This window comes from Pygoscelis adeliae, unplaced genomic scaffold (genome assembly GCF_000699105.1).
Source record: "Pygoscelis adeliae isolate BGI_AS28 unplaced genomic scaffold, ASM69910v1 Scaffold190, whole genome shotgun sequence".
Taxonomy (NCBI): Eukaryota; Metazoa; Chordata; class Aves; order Sphenisciformes; family Spheniscidae; genus Pygoscelis; species Pygoscelis adeliae.
In genome coordinates this window covers 1,552,445-1,570,402 of record NW_008823922.1, presented here as the reverse complement: position 1 = coordinate 1,570,402, position 17,958 = coordinate 1,552,445, and the positions used below count along the sequence as shown (strand labels likewise).

Genomic DNA, 17,958 nt, shown 5'->3' with positions numbered 1-17,958 from the left:
ATTTTTGCTTTTTAACTTTCCTGGGAGCAGGATAACAACATCTAAGTGCCACTGGGTTGTGTTTGCTGTGTGTTCTTCAGTAATTTTCCCCAGAAGTGGTTTTATTTTAATGACAGGCCATCTGATCCCAGAGTCTCATCTGAGCACTGAATTTGCAAATATATGTATTTATTATCATCATATTTGAACAAGCATAATGCCTATCCCAAGATCTGAGTCCTTTCAAAGCTGGAGTCTGTAAAGCACATTCATCATGATGAATAGTGTTAACGCCAGCTGCTTTCGTGTGAGAGGCCTGTTTTGGATTTTCCAAGCAATCAGCCACCCTTCCTGCACTAGCAATTACAATTTCCATAGGGGTCTTTCTAGTTGTGATTCAGCCTCTAAGCAGTTCACAAGTTCATGGGCTTACAGAAAGCAGGGCTATACCTGCCTCTCTTCATAGACAGCAGGGATGGGTTTATTTTTAGCACAAGTATTCCAGAAATACATTCCACCCCTCTTTAGAAATGTGTGGGAGAGACAGACACACATATACAGACAGTTTTGCCTATATTAGTGTCAGTGGGTGCCTGAAAAGTACTTTTCCACTGTCTGTTTTCATCCCAAACCTTTTTTTTTTTTTTTTGCAGTGTGCGCCAGTTCTCTCCGATGTCTCAGTTTGTAGGTGCCATGAGTCAAGCATGCACCAAATCTTTGTGTGCAGGTACTCTGATCGGTGCAGGAGGTAGGTAGCAGTTGGAAGCATGTAGTTTGGGGCCAGAACTTAGCAGAAGTGCCCCAATGTTTGGCAAGACCAGCATTTAGTTTGGAATGAGTTAGGAGAAGCACTTGAGCACCAAAAGTCCAGACCAGGAGTCTAGGAGAGTGAGCTTTGTAAAATCTTCCTGCTGGGATCTGAGGTGAGTGACACACTTCTCCCAGCTGGGGAATTCAAAGCTGAAGGTTGCTTTGCAGAAGACAGGTCGTTGTCCCTCCAAGGACCGGTAAGCTTAGGCTGGTCTTGGATTGCAGGGAGGATTAGATGATCACAAGCCTCCCGGTGCTTGGAGATTCTCAGGCAGCAGATACCGCATGGTTGTTGTCTTACCCATGCTGTAGCAATGTAATTAGCAGCTCTTTTTAAAATGCAAATGAGGACTGGACTCACGCAGAGCCCTGCTCTGCCATGGAAGCAGGAGTGGGGCTGTAATTGGAGGAGATTCTGTTCTTCATTTTGCTGCAGGCTGTGGCTCAAGTCCAGCGTGATGCTGGGCCCCGAGAGAGGCCCATGACTTCAGTAAGGAGCTTTGTGCACTCAGCATGGCACAGGGTGCAATCCATTGTTTATATTTGCAGTACAAAAACTTAGCTTGTTGACTTCATGGCATATTTCCCTTATTATTCAACATCCTATTGCAGTTCGCCAAATGAAACCCAATGCTGGCATGTGCCTTGTTTGCTTTGGAAGGACAGTGGAATGGGGTCCTTACTCCAAGAACGCTGGATACATTTGTCCAGCCTTGATGATGAAATGAGCTATTTATGAAAAAGCACCGGTAGGACTCTAATGTGTTACTCGTGCATACTTACACGGTATTTTTAATGGTGACCTTAAAGAACATTTTGACTCCCACCTGTAGATCCAAAAATGCAGCGCTTCAAGGTTTGAATCACTGGCAGTGGCAAGCCAATCGCACAGCATTACTTTCTGTATTAGTTATCTCTGAAGCATTACCAATGGCGAATCTGAATGTAAAAATAGCTGATGACTGTTTGTTTCATCTGTCTGTTACTTGACACCGCATGGTTATTCCAATACGTATGTTTGCCTCTTCCCCACCATGATCTCCGTTTGGTTTCCCTTGCCTGATAACTATTTAAATACATTTTACTAACTTTGGATTCCTTGCTCACTTCACTTCACCTGGCTGGGCAGGTCTGTGAGGGCTCGAGGGTTAGCTCCTCCACTTTTATTGTTTTATTTATTTTTCAGTGGTTGTTTCTATTAAGATAACCATGATCAGAAGGAGAGTCCGAAACACATAAATAATGGGAAGTGCTAATAGTAAGCAGGCTGCTGTAAAATGTGCTGGGGCTTTGACTTAAGGGAAGAAAGCACTGCCCTGCACTGTCCCTGATCAGGAAGCTGGAGCACAGAAGGTAAGGGGGAAGCGTATGGGTGTTTTTAAAGCAGGGAAATGGTGAAGAATGGTGGTGTCTGAGCGTGTGAATGTATGTGCACTCAAGGATCAGTTGTGTAATCGATCAGATAAGAGAAATCAAACAGCATTTATATCTTTTTTTCAGTGATTAGAGGTGGAAAGTCCTTTCGTTTTGTCCAGCATTTTCTGCTCTGAAAAATGCAGGATTGTCTCTGAAAGTCTGCGTGTGGAAAGAGACATACATATAGATTTGTATGCAGTGATTACTGTTTATGACACATATAATTATTTGGTAAAGGGGCATGATCTTTTAAAAAGACCACTAAATTGAGATGAAGCTCCATTTAATTGTCCTGTGCATTGTGCTATAAGCAAATTTAAGCAAATATATGTTGATTTACTTTCCAGATGATTACTGTCTGCAGATAAGATACTCCTAAAAACTTTAGTGATTTGTGGGGGGGGTTTGAAGGCATTTTTATTTCTTTTTTTGGAACAAATAGAAAGAGGATAATTTAAATATTTTATAGAGAGCAATTAGTATGCTACAGAGCCTGAAAAAGTAAAATAGTTCAAATACCTAGGCAGTGCTAAGAGGCCACTATAAATGACTGTGACTATGACTTGTATGCAATTTTAATCATTGGAAAATTTCTTAAATGGCATAAGCTTTTCTGAGTCCAGTTGTTTTAGAACTTCTCAATCTGCCATCCCAAGGAACTGCATTTTATTAGCCTAGTTGCAGAACTCAGCAGCAAAGTAAGAACAGAAATAATTAAAAGTGAGCTTGAGAAGCCAAACTGCTTATGCTTTTTTAAATGGCCTGTGAACAGGCAATCTGATTAAATCTGGATAGGGAAAAGTTTTCCAGCAGCAGGCCAAAGCGACCGGTTCACGCTGACTTTGTACAGTATCGGCTAGAGGGTTCCTCACTAGTCCTCTGCCATTGGTGGGAGGGAGGCTGGGGAGAAGGAAAAGTGAGAAGAGATAAGAAGGAGAAATGGGCTTTCTGGACAGGATCAAAGTCCATGGCTCTTTTCCTTCACTTCTTCAAGGAATTGACCATGTAAAAAGCGAATGCCCTCGGTTAAATGCTTGAAGGATAAGGCCTGTGGAAAATACTAACAAATAAAAGATTCACAGTATATTGGAGCCCCAAAACAACTAAATTTCTCCATCCTTCCACGCTTGTCACTAAGAAGGTATTTACATACATATTCACAACTTAGTTAGTTACCAAAGCAGTTGTAACAGGCACTCACCAATGAACTTGAAGACCACAGCTGGGTGGAGGTATGCAAGTATAATTGCATCCCTGCACCGCAAACCAAAGGCACACGGAAATTTCACTCTGTAGCCTCTTATTCCTACCGGCTTCTCTGAAATGTTTGTCTTGTCAGTGCTTGCATTACTGGAGCTGTGCAAAAGGCCCATGAAAATGTATATCCCTCCAAGACCAGGAAAGAAAACAACTAACCCTATGAGCCAGGTTGGGAGAAAATACCACTCACCTGTATCAGCCTTTCCTTTCTTTAGTCTAGCTGAGTTTACACACACAGAAAGTTGCTGGCAGAGGCAAATTCTGCAAGTGGTTTTTAGCTGCAGGCTTCACTGTTCTGGCTTGCCTGCAGCCGGGGTGCCAGGTCACACAGAGCTTTGTCTACTATAAGCGAGCTGGTGAGTCCATTGCTTTTAGAGCTAGCGTGCATTGCTTGAGGTAGTGTTGCACTTTGGGACCAGCGGTCTGTGAGCCAGCTGACAGGTGTGTGGGGAAAGGGAACACACTGGGGGCTGCATGTGTGCAACTTTACCCTTGAGAAAAGGTTATACATCTAAAAGTGTGTGTGTGTGTGTATATATATGTATATATTTGTGTGTGTGTATTAAGCTTGGTGTTTTGTGACTATGTTGCTGCTTGCCAGGTTTTTATGGCTTTCAAGTGTGTATGGTCAAAGAGACTGCCACCGAGACCCCTGTCCCTTAGCAGCCCCAGAGAAACTGAGGCAATATTGAAGCCATGAGACGACAACCCTTCCCCAGAAGTAAGGTTTCCCTCTCCCTTGGGTTCCCCTGACAAATGATCCTCTTTGGACAGGTATAAAAAGCAGATATTTAATTATGGTCCTAGGTTTCTTTATCATCCATCTCCTGTGCTTGCAAATAATGATATACAAGAAGGCACTGGCTAGTAATGATTAACCTAAATCATCTAGTAACAGTCAGACCAACCTTCTTATGAGCCAAGCAGGTCAAATAGTGATGCATCTTTATTTTCAATCTCTCACATAGCTACATCCCAGTAGTTTCAGGGATGCTTTCCCTGTTACTTACACACTATGTCTGAGGCTGTTTGGGGAACTGTGATAGGGCTATGACAGTCACGTACATGAAAGCCACCTAACTCATACTTTCCACTTGGAAAAGATAGAGATTAAAATCGCTGCAATTTTTGGAAAAGTCTCTGAAAGAAATGCATGTGGTTAACATTTGGCTACACTTTAACATGCAGTCAGCAAACAGCAGTATCTGGCAGTTTAAGCTACTGCAGATCCTCAGTCTCAGATGTGCCTCTGTCTATCACCTTTACCTAGATCAGACATAACCTATCATATCTTAAGGTCAGCTTGGCTTGCCTGTCAGCTTCATTATAGACCCTTGTACAATTCTGCACACTTCTGATGGCTTCTGCTCTGTTGAGATGTATTTCGGGTGTGTTCCTGTCCTCATCCTTTGCATGTTTCAAAGCATAAGGCTCCATCGTACAGAAATTGGAGTAAGTGCCCAGGATTGTTAGTTACCAAAGCAGTTGTAACAGGCATTCACCAATGAACTTGAAGACCACAGCTGGGTGGAGGTATGCAGGTGTAATTGCATCCCTGCACCGCAAACCAAAAGCACACGGAAATTTCACTCTGTAGCCTCTTATTCCTACCGGCTTCTCTGAAATGTTTGTCTTGTCAGTGCTTGCATTACTGGAGCTGTGCAAAAGGCCCATGAAAATGTAAATCCCTCCAAGACCAGGAAAAAAACCAACTAACCCTATGATTGTTTGGGATGTTGGTGCAGAAGCAGCAGTATGTTCCAAGGGAACCAGACCGCGCAAGCTGCATCCAGGATTTGTGCTGGGGCAGTGGGGCAGCATTCCTGATCATCATATTGTTGTTCACTGAGACTCATTGTTTTGACTGATCTGCTTTGAAGTAGTGGCATTAGGACTTAGTCTGTTTCTCCAAAATTGAGAAATGATTCTTTGAGCTACAGGAGTTGTGACCAGGCCTGTTAATTGAATGAAGCCATAGACAAGTAGGTAGAATTGCCACTCGGGGTGTGGGAGAGAACTGAGGAGAAGGGCTGAGGAAGAAGAAGTGGCTGGTGACAGCACTGGGCTGCAGGTGATGCTATTGTCTGCCTGCAGGTTTCTTTAGAGGGTCTGGGGGGTCTGGAAAAGCACTGTGATGACAGCATCACTGCGGTTGCTGAAGGACTAATTCAGTCAGAGTCATTGGGGTCTCTCTTAGGGAATAAGCGTAGATCCTGCTTAAAACTCTTGTTATTTTCCTTTCTGTCTTTTGCATATATCCTTCACAGAACAATCACAAGAAATGCCTTAGCATATGCATTAATTGTAAAAGAATGAGGAGGTTCCTTGGGAGGATACCATTAAATCATAACAATGAATCAATGCTGAATATGAAGAGGGAGTCTTCATTTCTCAGGAAAAAAAAAAGCACCCCTGTTGCACAGTGAAGAGGTAACTGGAAGGAGCTTCCATCTTGCTCAGGACAAGACCATTGGCCAGCTTTTGCTCCTCAAAAGGAGGGAAATAGTGTGGCCTCCAGAGATAACACTTGGGGGCAAGAGTGGGTGGGCTCTCCCCTGCCCTCTCAAAGTCCTCCCATAGGTGGATAGCTAGCTATGCCATGGCCATCTTCCAGACAGCAGGCAGGAGTAAGGCAAGCTACAGCTTTTGTCCTTCAATTGGAACAGCTCCGTTATCATCACAAATGGTTGAGGAGCAGTTTGTCATCGGAGGAAAGATGTTATGCGAATGGATGGTTGTGTGCTTGAGTCATATGCTCTGGCATAGATATAAGTATGTATTTCCCTCCCTGCCACACCGCTTGCTCAAGAACTGGGCTCTCTTGACTGCACTTGAAAGCTATAGCAAGGTGTAAGAAAGAAATAGGTCTATTTCTGCAGCCTGAGCCAGAAAACCTTGAAAACCAAAGCTTCCACCTTCTCTTCCCCGCCTCTGGTACATATACAAATTTGTCTTCGGTAACATAAGACAGGTATTTCAGGATATTGCATGTCCCTAAATCCCGTGGAAATAAGTGGGTGATAAAACCACTTAGAACTTGAACCTAGCACCTACAAATGGCTTGAATTCTTTTCTTTATAGAAAACAGATTCAGCAAAATCCTTGTCCAAACCCTGGAAATATCCAGAAGATATAAAGGAAAGGAGCAGGTGAGACTACCAGTAAAAGAATAATACTTGTTTTCTGCAAGCCTGTTATTTCCTGAGACTGTATCCTGTGTGAGTCAGACTCTCCTTGACAAGAAGCTTAAATGGTCTAAGTGTAAACTTGACAGTGCAGATGGTATCGGTGTGCTGGGGCTGATGAGGAGGGGGATGGTTTCATATTCTCCAGCCTCAAAAGAGAAGTGAGGCATGGCTGGTTGCTAGATGCAGATTTCCTTGTGTAGGTCACAGAGGACAATACACCTGCTTCCCTCTTGTGTCTAGCGTACTTGCTGGTATCATTACAATTTTCCCATGACAGGGGCTGGGACTGCCTGGCATGCTCCTTTACAAGGCCTCCAGGCCATTCCATTTGTTTTCTTGTCCATGTGTTCTTCTTCCCTTCCCTCCTTGTCATCTCCCGTCTCTAGCCACTGCGATGCTGCGGTACTCTACAACTTTCCCCCTTACTGTGGGAAAATCTCCTTTCTTCCACTCAGGAAGTGAAAACTCAGAAGCTTTCATCCTCTAAGCCTTGCTTGAGACTAAATGAAAGGAGATGAATACCTGTCTCATCAGCCAAAATCCTGTCAGTACTCAGTGGAGGGGCTGTACCAATGCAATGTCAGTTGTCACCTTGAACTAGTGAGGAAGGCTTGAGTCTTCATGATCCCAAAGAGAGGTATAGATATCAAGAACCTGAGGCGGAGCTGAGATCTTTGCAGTGAGTCAGTCACCTGCAAATCTGTATGGATTTCACTATACAATATAATGCCAAGCTACAGCACCGTAGTCAGTTGAAGGGTTTTTTTTGCAGAGGCTCATGGTAAAGTACCGTGCCCTATGAAGGGCAGTGGGAAGGCACATTTTTCCCTTAGCTGACAAAGGTTAAGCTCTTCTTGTGTGATTCAGAAAACACAGATTCGGTTCCCTGCCCTGCCACAGATGCCCTGTTTGATTTTGGGCAAATCAGTCAGTTGAAGCTGGGCCTTGTCTGCTGATCTGTAAATGAGATAGATCAAAATTCTGCTTGCAGTGGGAGAGTTTGTAAGGATAAACAGCCACGAGGTGTTCATGTACCATATTACTGGGGAGCTGTATAAATATCTCAGTATATAATGACTGACCTAGTTACAGACAGTGGCCTTTTCCAGTCAGACATTTAATGCCAAGAAATGCACTGTTTGGGTTCAGTTGCTTAAATGTCACTTGTCTGTGCTGACTTCAGGTCATGGGAGGAGCATCATCCCTTTGTCTTGTGATTCTCATAGACTTGTGCTGTTTGTCAAGTGTTGCACCTGCCCTTTGCCTATGTTAGTCATGCGCTCTGTACCTTTGACTTCCTCCATCATTTCTGCATGTTACTGACTCTTCAAAGGCAGCGGATAGGGCTCAGGTAATGGGAAGAGCGAACAGGAGTTGAACAGGAGTTGCAAGAAAGCCTCAGTCCAGATACAATCTGTTCTGAGAGACATCTCCTTCTTCCAGACTTGACAGGCCTCTTGGCAGGATGGGGCATTTGGAGGACATTGGGAAAGGCAGTCTGGAGACCAGCTGGAAATAACGGTTGGGTCTTTGCCATTGAACCAGAAAGGGAAAGGTAGAGAGACTTGCCATAGCTGTCACAAGCTGTCTCTGTTACTCCCATTTTTCTTCACCTGAGCTCTTCATCTCCCAGTGCTTGAAGCTTTGTGATCTGAGCTGAAGAGGTAAGTGTTCCAGCTGGGGCCTGGAAGAGGTTCACATCCTTTGGGGAAAGGACACAAAGCAGGATACGTAATACAAGGTCATTAGCTAGGTACACTCCCTCTTTGCATTCATGCTTCCACCAGGTTGCACTGACCTTCCTTGAGCTGTGAGTCTGATGAGTCCCTGGTTCCAGCTCCCATGGCAACAGATGCACTAGCTTCAGTAGAGCTCACTGGGAGAAAAAGACTTCAGCTGTCTTTTCTTCAGAAAAAAACTGGTTTGATTAAACAAATAAAATCACAATCATATTCATTTTAATGACATTTCTCCTAGAAAGATAATTGGAAATTATTTTTTTGATCATTTGGAATATTTACTCAGGGAAATTTCTAAACAAGATCACACTCTCTGTTGCAATACCATCAGAGTATTGTTTGACGTAGAAAAGAAAATGGAAAGTTTCAGTTAATGTTAAATAGCATACACCTTCTCTGACTTAAGGACAGTAATAGTACACTATTTTAACTATTATAGTATATATTACATACTATTTCTCATGGCCTATAGTGTAAAAATAGTTAAATAATCTGAAATGGAAAGATATTTTTTAAAATTCTGAATGAAATGTTGACATTTATAATTTAATTTCTCTTCAGAATCTTTATTCCATGTGACATTTCAAAAACAACCTAAATGAGAACATCCTCCCATCACACACACACACATTTCCAGAAGTTTATAGTGTCCATAGGATGGCACTTCAGATTGCCAGCCAGCTGTGCTGGTCCAGTCTGGGACTGCACAAGGTCTACCACACCACTCTTAGGTCTAGATATTCTAGTGAATATTGCAGAAAAAGAGCAGAATTATTTTATCCCAAACGCACTGCTATTGTCAGTGGTGAGTGATACAGGTTAGAAAATCAGAATTGTCCAGAGGACATGATTTGGTGGCATAGCAATGTGGTATTTGTTCCAAATCCCTTTCCTTTACATGTTGGTCTGAATGCCACATGTGGGTGAGGTTTGGCTCTTCAGAGATGTTGGATTTCACTTTACTGTGGTTACAGTTACTTGTGTAGCCTTCTGGATAGTGCACCAGTGTTGGCTTAGGAAGTAGATGTATTTAGAGTCACCAATTCTGTTCTCAGTTATTCTACTGACGTCAGTAAAACGACTCTAGATTTATACCAGTGTAACTGAGAACAGAAGTTGGCCCAAAGTCAAGAACAGTCTCTCCTCATCTCTGGCCCAGGACAAGCTGTTCGAGACACAATTGCTGGGCCAAATCCTCAAGGAGAATGGACCCCAGTCTACACTGGTTTGGTCCAGAAACATGGTTCCTTCGCCTTGCTTCCCAGTGCAATGATCAAAGATCTGATGCTGGAATAGCTGAGGTCACCCTGTTCTATGCTAGTCATTTCTGTCAGTGTTTGAGATCTTCACCCTAAGCTGGACTGACCTAGTTCTCCACCCTCCATCAGCTGGAGCAGGTATTTGTACTTGAGTAAATTCCCTTCCCCCAAGCACAAAAATTCACTTTGGCCGCCCTTTATGATTAATTACGCAAAGCATAGATGAAAGTGATATGATATTTTTGGATGAGGGAAATGGAGGCTTGTGCTAATAGCTTTCACCTTATGACCATCTTAATCCAGAAATTGCCTTTCTTGACAGTTTGGGGAAATGTGGCTGGAGCACCACTGTCTCTCTTGCCAGGCAGCTCCCCTCCTTGGTGAGGGTGTTGTGATCCTCCCCCTGGTCCATGTGCCCCGAGGGTTGCTCAGAAAGGCAGTGTGCCTGAGCTGCCCAGGCAGCAGGGCAGATCAGAGGGAGCATTTGGCTCGATGCAGCCCAATATGACCAGCCCACACACTCTCGGCAGTCCAAGCAGCCCAGCGCAAAGGATGTTTAGGTATTCCACACCAGACTACAGGGGTCTTTCCTTTCTCCTGGACATCCTTCTGGCTCCTCGTCTCTGACAGGGACTCACAGGGTGACCATTAACTCCCTGACACCTTTCCGTCTATTTTCCTAAATGCAAAATGAAGGCAGCGGTACTGTGATCATTGACTGACAGCAGCACTCTCAATAACCATTCACGTATTGATCACTGCTGCCACACAGGACTTTCTGGCGATACCCAAGAGAGCTCACTGAGCCAGCCCTGCTTGGGCTAGAGAGGAGCTGCCATTGGCTGGGAGCGTTGTCTCAGCCTGATGACACATAGCTGAAAAGGCCTGTTTCCATCCAGTCCTCTCATCTGATTATGAGCTCCATGTCTGTGCCATGAACAAACATGCACCTATGCAAAAAAGTCATCGATTCATTAGGGACTCTCCTATTTCCCATGGTAAAAAGCGCTAACTATCGTCATGATAAGCCCCTGGAAGCCCAAAGCAGCAGTGGCAGCGTGTGTGTAAGTAGAGCATGCCACTGAATAAACCTCGGCCAGCAGTCACCACAGGGCTCTGAGTTTTGGGCTGGAACTGTGGATGGATGCCATACAGAGAGCACCACATGAAGAAACCAGGTCACAAAGATTTTAAAAAAATAAACCTTCCTTCCTTCTCCCTTCTTTTCCCATTGTCTAGGGGAATGCAGTGCTGCTGACTTCAGAGTGCTATGCAACTCCCAGGGCCGCTGCCAAAATGCCACCACGATGTCTCATGGCACAACATTTCAGCCAAATACCAGCCCAAGGAGGGTGGGAGAACCAACCAGCCCGTTATATATTGCAGCAGCAGTGATGTCACACGCTCCAGCCAAGTTTGCTGGTTTGCCCAGCTCCTGTCTAGTGAAAAAAGTTGACATTCAGTCTGTGCCAGGCCAAGAATAGTCTCTGTAATTTAACCTCCTCATCACAACTTGCTAGGCACTTAAGAGAGCCACTGAAAAAAGCCTCCTATTTAAAAGAGAGGGGAGGTTGGTTTCTGATTAAGCTCCTTGAAATCTGTACATTCATGCAAGCTCTTTCAGTAGCTCATATCAGATGATACCTACTGCAAACACCTCACATGTTTCTCAGCATTTCCCAAGCAGTTCCAAATGCCCTCTGTCTTGAAAATAACCTAAATTCAGGCATCTTAAATGTTTTAACTAGCTGAATCCTGACCTAAGCTCAAACACTGCACCTTGCTTGCTGGCTGCCATGTTTATCCAAAAAAATAAAGAAATGGGACTTTACCAGCTTGTTAAACCAGCCATGAATAGTTGCCATAGAAAGTTGCCATCATACCTACACAAGGGGTAGCCAGATCAGTACATTGCTGCTGTTTCTATCCAGTCCCGGTAGTGGTCTGCACCTTGAATCCTTGGTGTAGATACAGCTTTTCCAGCTTGAAACATTACACTGCCCAAGTACTAGTATTATGGCCAGGAGAGACAAGGATCTTGACAAGTGTTTCAGAGACAGTGACAGTCACTATTCTTTTTTAATCAGTGGCGCTGAGTTGTTTTTGTAACAGTGACTCCATCTAGGAAAATAATTGCCGAGATTACATCATGATCTCTATGTTTATGTACTCACTTTTCAGCAAATGTTCTCAGTTTACAAGGGACAAGATGTTTCTTCAGACCTCTGTCCACGAGATCTGAAAGGCAAGCTTCCTCCTAGTTCAGGCACCACCACCAATAAATAGTGATAAACATTGTGCCGCTGGAATTTAGTCAACAGCCCCGTTGATGAGTGAGCCAGAACATAATCACAATCTCCCACGGCTCTGTTGGCTTTGCACAGACTACCACAGAAGTAGTAAAATTGTAATTTAACCTCTGAGCAAAGAGATAACTGCGTACACATCTCTGCAATGAGGATGCCCTTTTACATCTGGCTGCAACCAGACATAGCGTTGGGTTTTTTTCCTTTTTTTTTACTCAGACATCTTAAATGGACCACAAAAAGCTCTGATTGGTACAGGCTTGTCCCTAAACTAACACTGAAAACTCCCCTTCCTCAGGTAAGGTGTAGTAGACCATCCTGGCGGGTGAGCCTTTGCCGCTTTTGCCAGTGTGTTTTGAATACCACGGGCTGACATAAAAGTTTCCTTAGAGAAGACCCTTGCTTCAGGAAAATCTACTGTATCTACACCTATGTGCTATTTGCATTACCTCAGGGCCAGGCAGTTCTCCTTGCAGGAAATGGATATATTCTTGCAAAGATTAAACAAACTAGCCTGAACCTTGGGGGTCTCCACAGCAGAAGGGCAGCAGCAATGCACATTCACCATAGCTGAGCTTTCCTTTAGAATCTCCTGACTCTGGTTCATGCATGGAAGCAAAAAGATGTTTTGTTTACTGTCCCTCACCATCCCAGCTGTCCACCTTTCCTGTCCTTTACAACAGGGACAGTGAAAAGGATGGACTTTCAAACCTCAGCTGCATTAGTTCCCAGTCCACCAGATTGACGTCTGTCTATGCTTGTTGGCAGTAGGAAGTCATATACAGGTGGAGTGAAGGCACACATTTTCCTCTGCAGTCCCTCTGAAAGGGTGGCACAGCAGGGACGTAGACAGCATCAGGGAAGAAGTCATCTGGCACAACCCCTCTTTTTAGCCTGGAGACGTCACCCAGCCTTTGCAATGGGTGCATTGCTCACTCAGCTGTTAGTCCCTGCTGGGGCTACCAGAGAATGCTGGAGGTTGTGATAGTTGTTTGCTAGGAACCTGACTGCACTCCAGAAGCTACCAAACCCTTAAGGTATCTGGTTATTATCACTCTGGGATGGATACCTGTCTCTTTTGGTAAGAAATCCTGTAAATCACTCCTAAAATGGTTGTAAAATGTGAATGAACAAATAAATGACTGAATACCGCACGAGACAATCTTCAGATCATGCAAACAAATGTCTTTGTTTTCAAATTGCAGAGTTCACTTAAGATCAAAAAATGCTGAAGGTCGGAAACATCCCAGGACACTACATCTGTCGAATCTACATCACTGGACTATTTCTACCTCCTCACTAAAGATGGCCAGAAATGAAGCCAAATACAAGCATGAGAGGGAGTTCTGAAGATGAGAAGCAAAATTACATGGCAGGTATGTGCCTGTACTTCCCGCTCACATAACAGTTAAGAATCAAAACCAAGAGCGGGATGGCCTTTCATTTGTCTTCTCTTTTTTCCTTCCGTTCACTCCCCCCACCGCACATACACAAAAATGTGTGTGCGGTGGGGGGGAGTGAAACTCACTTCTGAAAAATCTTTGTACAAAGTAAAATGGAGAAGCTCTATTAAGCTTGTTTTATTTCTGGCGTAAATCTATTGTAGTTCTGCATAAGTCATTGGAATTGCATGGCTGGAAGGACAGAATCAAGATTCATTATGATACTTTGAGTCTAAAAATAGGTTGGCTGAGGTTTTTTTAAATAGAAAAGGAAGGGTTTCATTTGAAACCCAGTTCCTCTGGCTTTTCATACTTTGACCAGCACTGAGTCATCATAGGGAAAAATGTGCCCTTTCCAAGAGTCTCACTGAGATGGGCCAAAGTGGAATCATGGATTTTGACAGCTGGAGGGGCTGAAATCTGGATCTGGATTTCATTGCTCAGTTCTACAGTGGATCCAAGTTTGAGATGGAGACAGCTTCCACCTGTATAGAAGCTGGAAGCTGCTGTAGATGTGAACTGTGCTGTTTCAGCTCATCACAAGTAAATGATGCAATTGTACTAGAAAATGGAGATACAGATCATCCTTTCTTTAAGGAGTCTAAAAGGACTTTCCTTTTAGCTAGTTCTTGAATATGCTTTTAAACTGAGTCTCGCTGTAGTTTAGTCAATACCCTGCTCAAGCCCTTGAATGTGAGAATAAGTATCTAAAGAGTTTACAGAGTAAATTTTGGAGTTTTAGTGTACAGATTTCAAGTATAGCTGAAGGGTCTATTTGGCTTATACTTGTTCCATCCAAAGATTCCCCCATCCTGTCTTCAGACTGATGTGGAGACAGACAAAAACCACAATGCTGTGGGCCCTGACTGTGCATCATAATCAGGGATTAATGGAAGGCTGTGATATTTTATAATTGTGTTGAATGGGTTACCTTTTGCTCTCAGCAGTTCTGGAACTGAAACCAAATGTTCCCTGTGCTCCTTTAGTGGGTCTGCTGGTGTCCCCTAGGCACTCCTGCCTTCTGCTGGCTAAGCTGATATTAGCAGCCTCTTCAGTTTCAATATACCAACCAACCGTATCTGGATATGGGTGGCTAAAGGATTTTACCCCAGCAATATTTGCTTGGAACATGCTAATGCACAGTAAATCCTCTTTACCTGTGGTGCCATTCTGCTTTCTCAAACAAGTGTTCTGCTCAGGGTAGTTGTCACAGCAAAGCTCCAGCCTGATACAAGCAGGTTCCTCTCTATAGACTTCATTTTCCGCAGTCATGAGCTAACAGACAAGTGAGAATAGAAGCTTCTATAGTAACTTTTTATTCTTCACAAAATATTTTAAATTATAATTATGTCTTGCCAAGTAAGTTTTATCAACTTTTATTTCATTAATTTTTTTCCCTTTATTACTAATTCTTCCTGGCCAAAAAATGGCTAATCTTCTTAGCTAAATACATGCACAGCATTTGGAAGTGTTTATGGTTGGAGGTATGGAAAGGGAAGTACTTGAAATTTGGCATTTGGCTCCTATATCCTTGTTTAAGAGCGCAAGTAAAGAAACTGAGGTGAGACCACTTTTTTTAATGGCGCTTTCCAGAAATTAAACTGTCTACCATGAGCTCCTTGAATTGACCAAAATAACAATTATTTTTCATGTTGCTTATTGTGTTGCTAGCATCTTGTTTAGAATACATGTATGAGCAAATTAATCAATGACAGATATATCTGGAAAATGCTCTCTGTCTAATAGTGTTAATACAGAAAAATGATAATTTATAATTTTTGGCTTTGCAGAGAAGAAAGTATCCTTCAACTATTCCGTAAGATGAATCGATGTGCAGCAGTACCGTCTGGAGGAATAGCTTTGTGCTTGTGAATTGCAAACAGCTGGAACCACCCAACACAATCATCTGCCTATTTGACACCTGAAATTAATCCTTTGAATAATTCATTCATGACTCCCATGAACAATGCAGGGAAATAAGAAACATACAGAAGGACATAGTGACTCCTCAAGTATTGGGAGTCTCCTGGATGACACAGACAGAGAGGTAAGCAGTCTCACAGACCGGGCTTTCAAAAGTTTGTGTGTGGCAGAACTCGAAGACTCTTACAATGAACCAGATCTTGCCATTTCACCTGACTTCGCCCTCCAATTCTCTGCTAAATTTCACCCAGGGACGTTAAACCATACCATCAAGAAAAGCAACGTCTGTAACAAGCTAACAGCAAGAAACAATGAACATACAATATGGGCTTCAACATTCCAGCAGTTACCAAAGTGTGCTCCGGAGGAGAAAAGGATTGCTAAAAACAACACCTTTGCCATGGAAAGGAACAAGCTGAATTTGCCAGTCCCTGGTCCAAGGAACAATAAACATGTTTCAAAAGTGTCCTCATTGATTAAGACATTTGATAAGACTGCAGACCAAGGGCCAGGAGGTTCCCTGATAGCCCTTAAGCAGCCCATTAAGAATAGCTTTCAAAAATGTAAATTAAATCATGGAAATGATATGGCTTGCTGGGATGACACAGACATTTTAAGCATCCACAAGGAGCTTTCTGAATTTTCTGAGGCTAGTCAAGGGAGCCACTGTCTCAGCAGCAAACATGAGCCACAGAAAAGACCTACTAAAATAGACCTGAGTTATTGTGGCTCTGATGGTTATTATCCTGTGCTGATTGAGATGTCAAAAGTAGCCAAGTCAAATTTTTCCCGTTCGTCTAAAAAGGCTTTAAAAAACAGAAGTGTGAAAGTTAATGAGCCAGCAAAAAAAGGTAATTTTCTTCACAGTGAGAATAGTGCTTTTGAATCGTGGAATGTTCATCATAAAAAACTGGCTGAAAAGGAGGAATTCACTGATATAAAAACAAAAAAGGGAGGTCTTGCATACTTGGAAGAAGCACCATTTATTAAAGGATCCCGCACACGTGAACATAAATTACCACCTGCCAAGATCACTGTTGCCAAGAAGCAGGAGAAAGATTTTCAGATGGAGACAACTCCACCAGAAGCTGCTTTCAGCGTCCCTCTCCCAGCTGTATATGTACCTCAGGGCCCCCTCCCTTCAGAAACCGAATTTCCTGCTGCTCTTCCTCCCGCACCCCCCCCTAGGATCCATGCACACCAGGGTCCTCCTCGGCCACTCCCTGTCCCACAGGCCCTTCCTCTTCCACCCCCCACCCAGCAGGGCCATCCCTCAACACCCCCTACCCCTGAAGCCCCTCCTGTGCCACCACCCCCAATGCCAGCTCATCTTTCCTCCCCTGCCATGTCCCAAGCCTCAGTGTCACCCCAGTCCACGTCCTACAAGATGGTTTCACCCTCACCCATGTCCCAGGCACCCAGCCCGCCTCCACCAAGACCTCTGGCCACCTTAACTGAAGAGGAGGTCCTCAGTCCCCAGCTGGGCAATACCTGTCCACCCTGGAGGAGACACAGGGCTACAAAAGGGGCAGCAGAGAAGAGACAGACTTCAAAGGAGAAGTTCACAGCCAGCGATGAGACGGTTTCATTGTCTGAAAAGGTGACTGGTGCTGAACCTGGTCTGGATGTGACTCCTCTGGCTAAACAGGTAAACTCCCCTGGATCGATCAGTCCCTCTTTCAACATCACTGAACTCTTAACACCCATCATACCACCAAAACAGGAGGTAGGCCCTGTGGAAAGTGAGCTGATCCCACTCACACCTCCTCCCACTGAGAGCGCAGCAGCGAGAGACCACGAGGGGAGCGCATTTGGTGATTACAGGTCTCGGGATAGTTACAAATCGAAAGCATCGAGTCTGTTATTCAACTTGAAGGATGTGCGTAAACGTGTTAAAAGCATTTATACCCCTTCTCCCCTGTTAAGGGCCTTGGAGGAGAAAAATAAAACTAGGGAAAATATACAGGAGAGTACAAAAATGAATGCCTCACTCTCGACTTTACAAGAAAAAAGTAACAAAAATATTGCAGAGAAAGATGAATCGAGTGATATTACCTCCGTATTGTCTGGCAGTGTTCATGAAAAGGACAATAAAACTGATTTAACTGGACACTTTACAGACAATTACCTGACTTTGAGTTCACCCCAGACAACAGCAGACCTTTTATTTTACCAAACTGGAGACAACTTGCAGCAAGATGATTCAAAACACGAAGGTCTGGTTAAAAACACAAAGGGCAATGAAAACTTCCCCTTGTTCAGAAATGAATCAAATGTACCTGATTTAAGGAAACGTCTGCAGTATCCAGCACTGAAACCATTCAGTAAAGACAATGCAGATACAACAGCTGGGCAGCCCGTGCAAAATCCCAGTGTCCGGGGTGAGGAAAATGAGAGACAAGCTGCTAATCAGAACGAAGAGTTTGCCTTCAAAACACTCCCAAACCAGCTCTCACCAGCAGAGGATGTGCCTTACAGTGATGTCCAAACCAGTATGGTGGTAACCGGCCATGAAACACAAGGCAAAAGAAGCAGTAGTTCTTCAGAGCAATCTTTCGTCTCCACGGTAGAGCAGCCACTTCAGGAGAAGCCGTTTCCACCGGTGCCCCTGATGCAGAAGGCATGCCTTCAAGAAA

At 43.8% G+C, this 17,958-nt stretch overlaps 1 protein-coding gene across 1 annotated transcript in view; it reads left to right on the top strand.

Annotated features, from left to right (window-relative positions):
- The first annotated feature begins 1,809 nt into the window (after positions 1-1,809).
- Positions 1,810-17,958, top strand: part of LOC103914000 (chromosome unknown open reading frame, human C10orf71) — a 20,816-nt gene continuing 4,667 nt past the window's right edge. The window contains 5 exon segments of the mRNA XM_009320607.1: positions 1,810-2,142; positions 6,547-6,614; positions 8,097-8,317; positions 13,163-13,333; positions 15,190-17,958. Of these exon segments, the coding sequence (XP_009318882.1) occupies positions 15,366-17,958 (2,593 nt within the window). The 5' untranslated portion in view covers positions 1,810-2,142; positions 6,547-6,614; positions 8,097-8,317; positions 13,163-13,333; positions 15,190-15,365.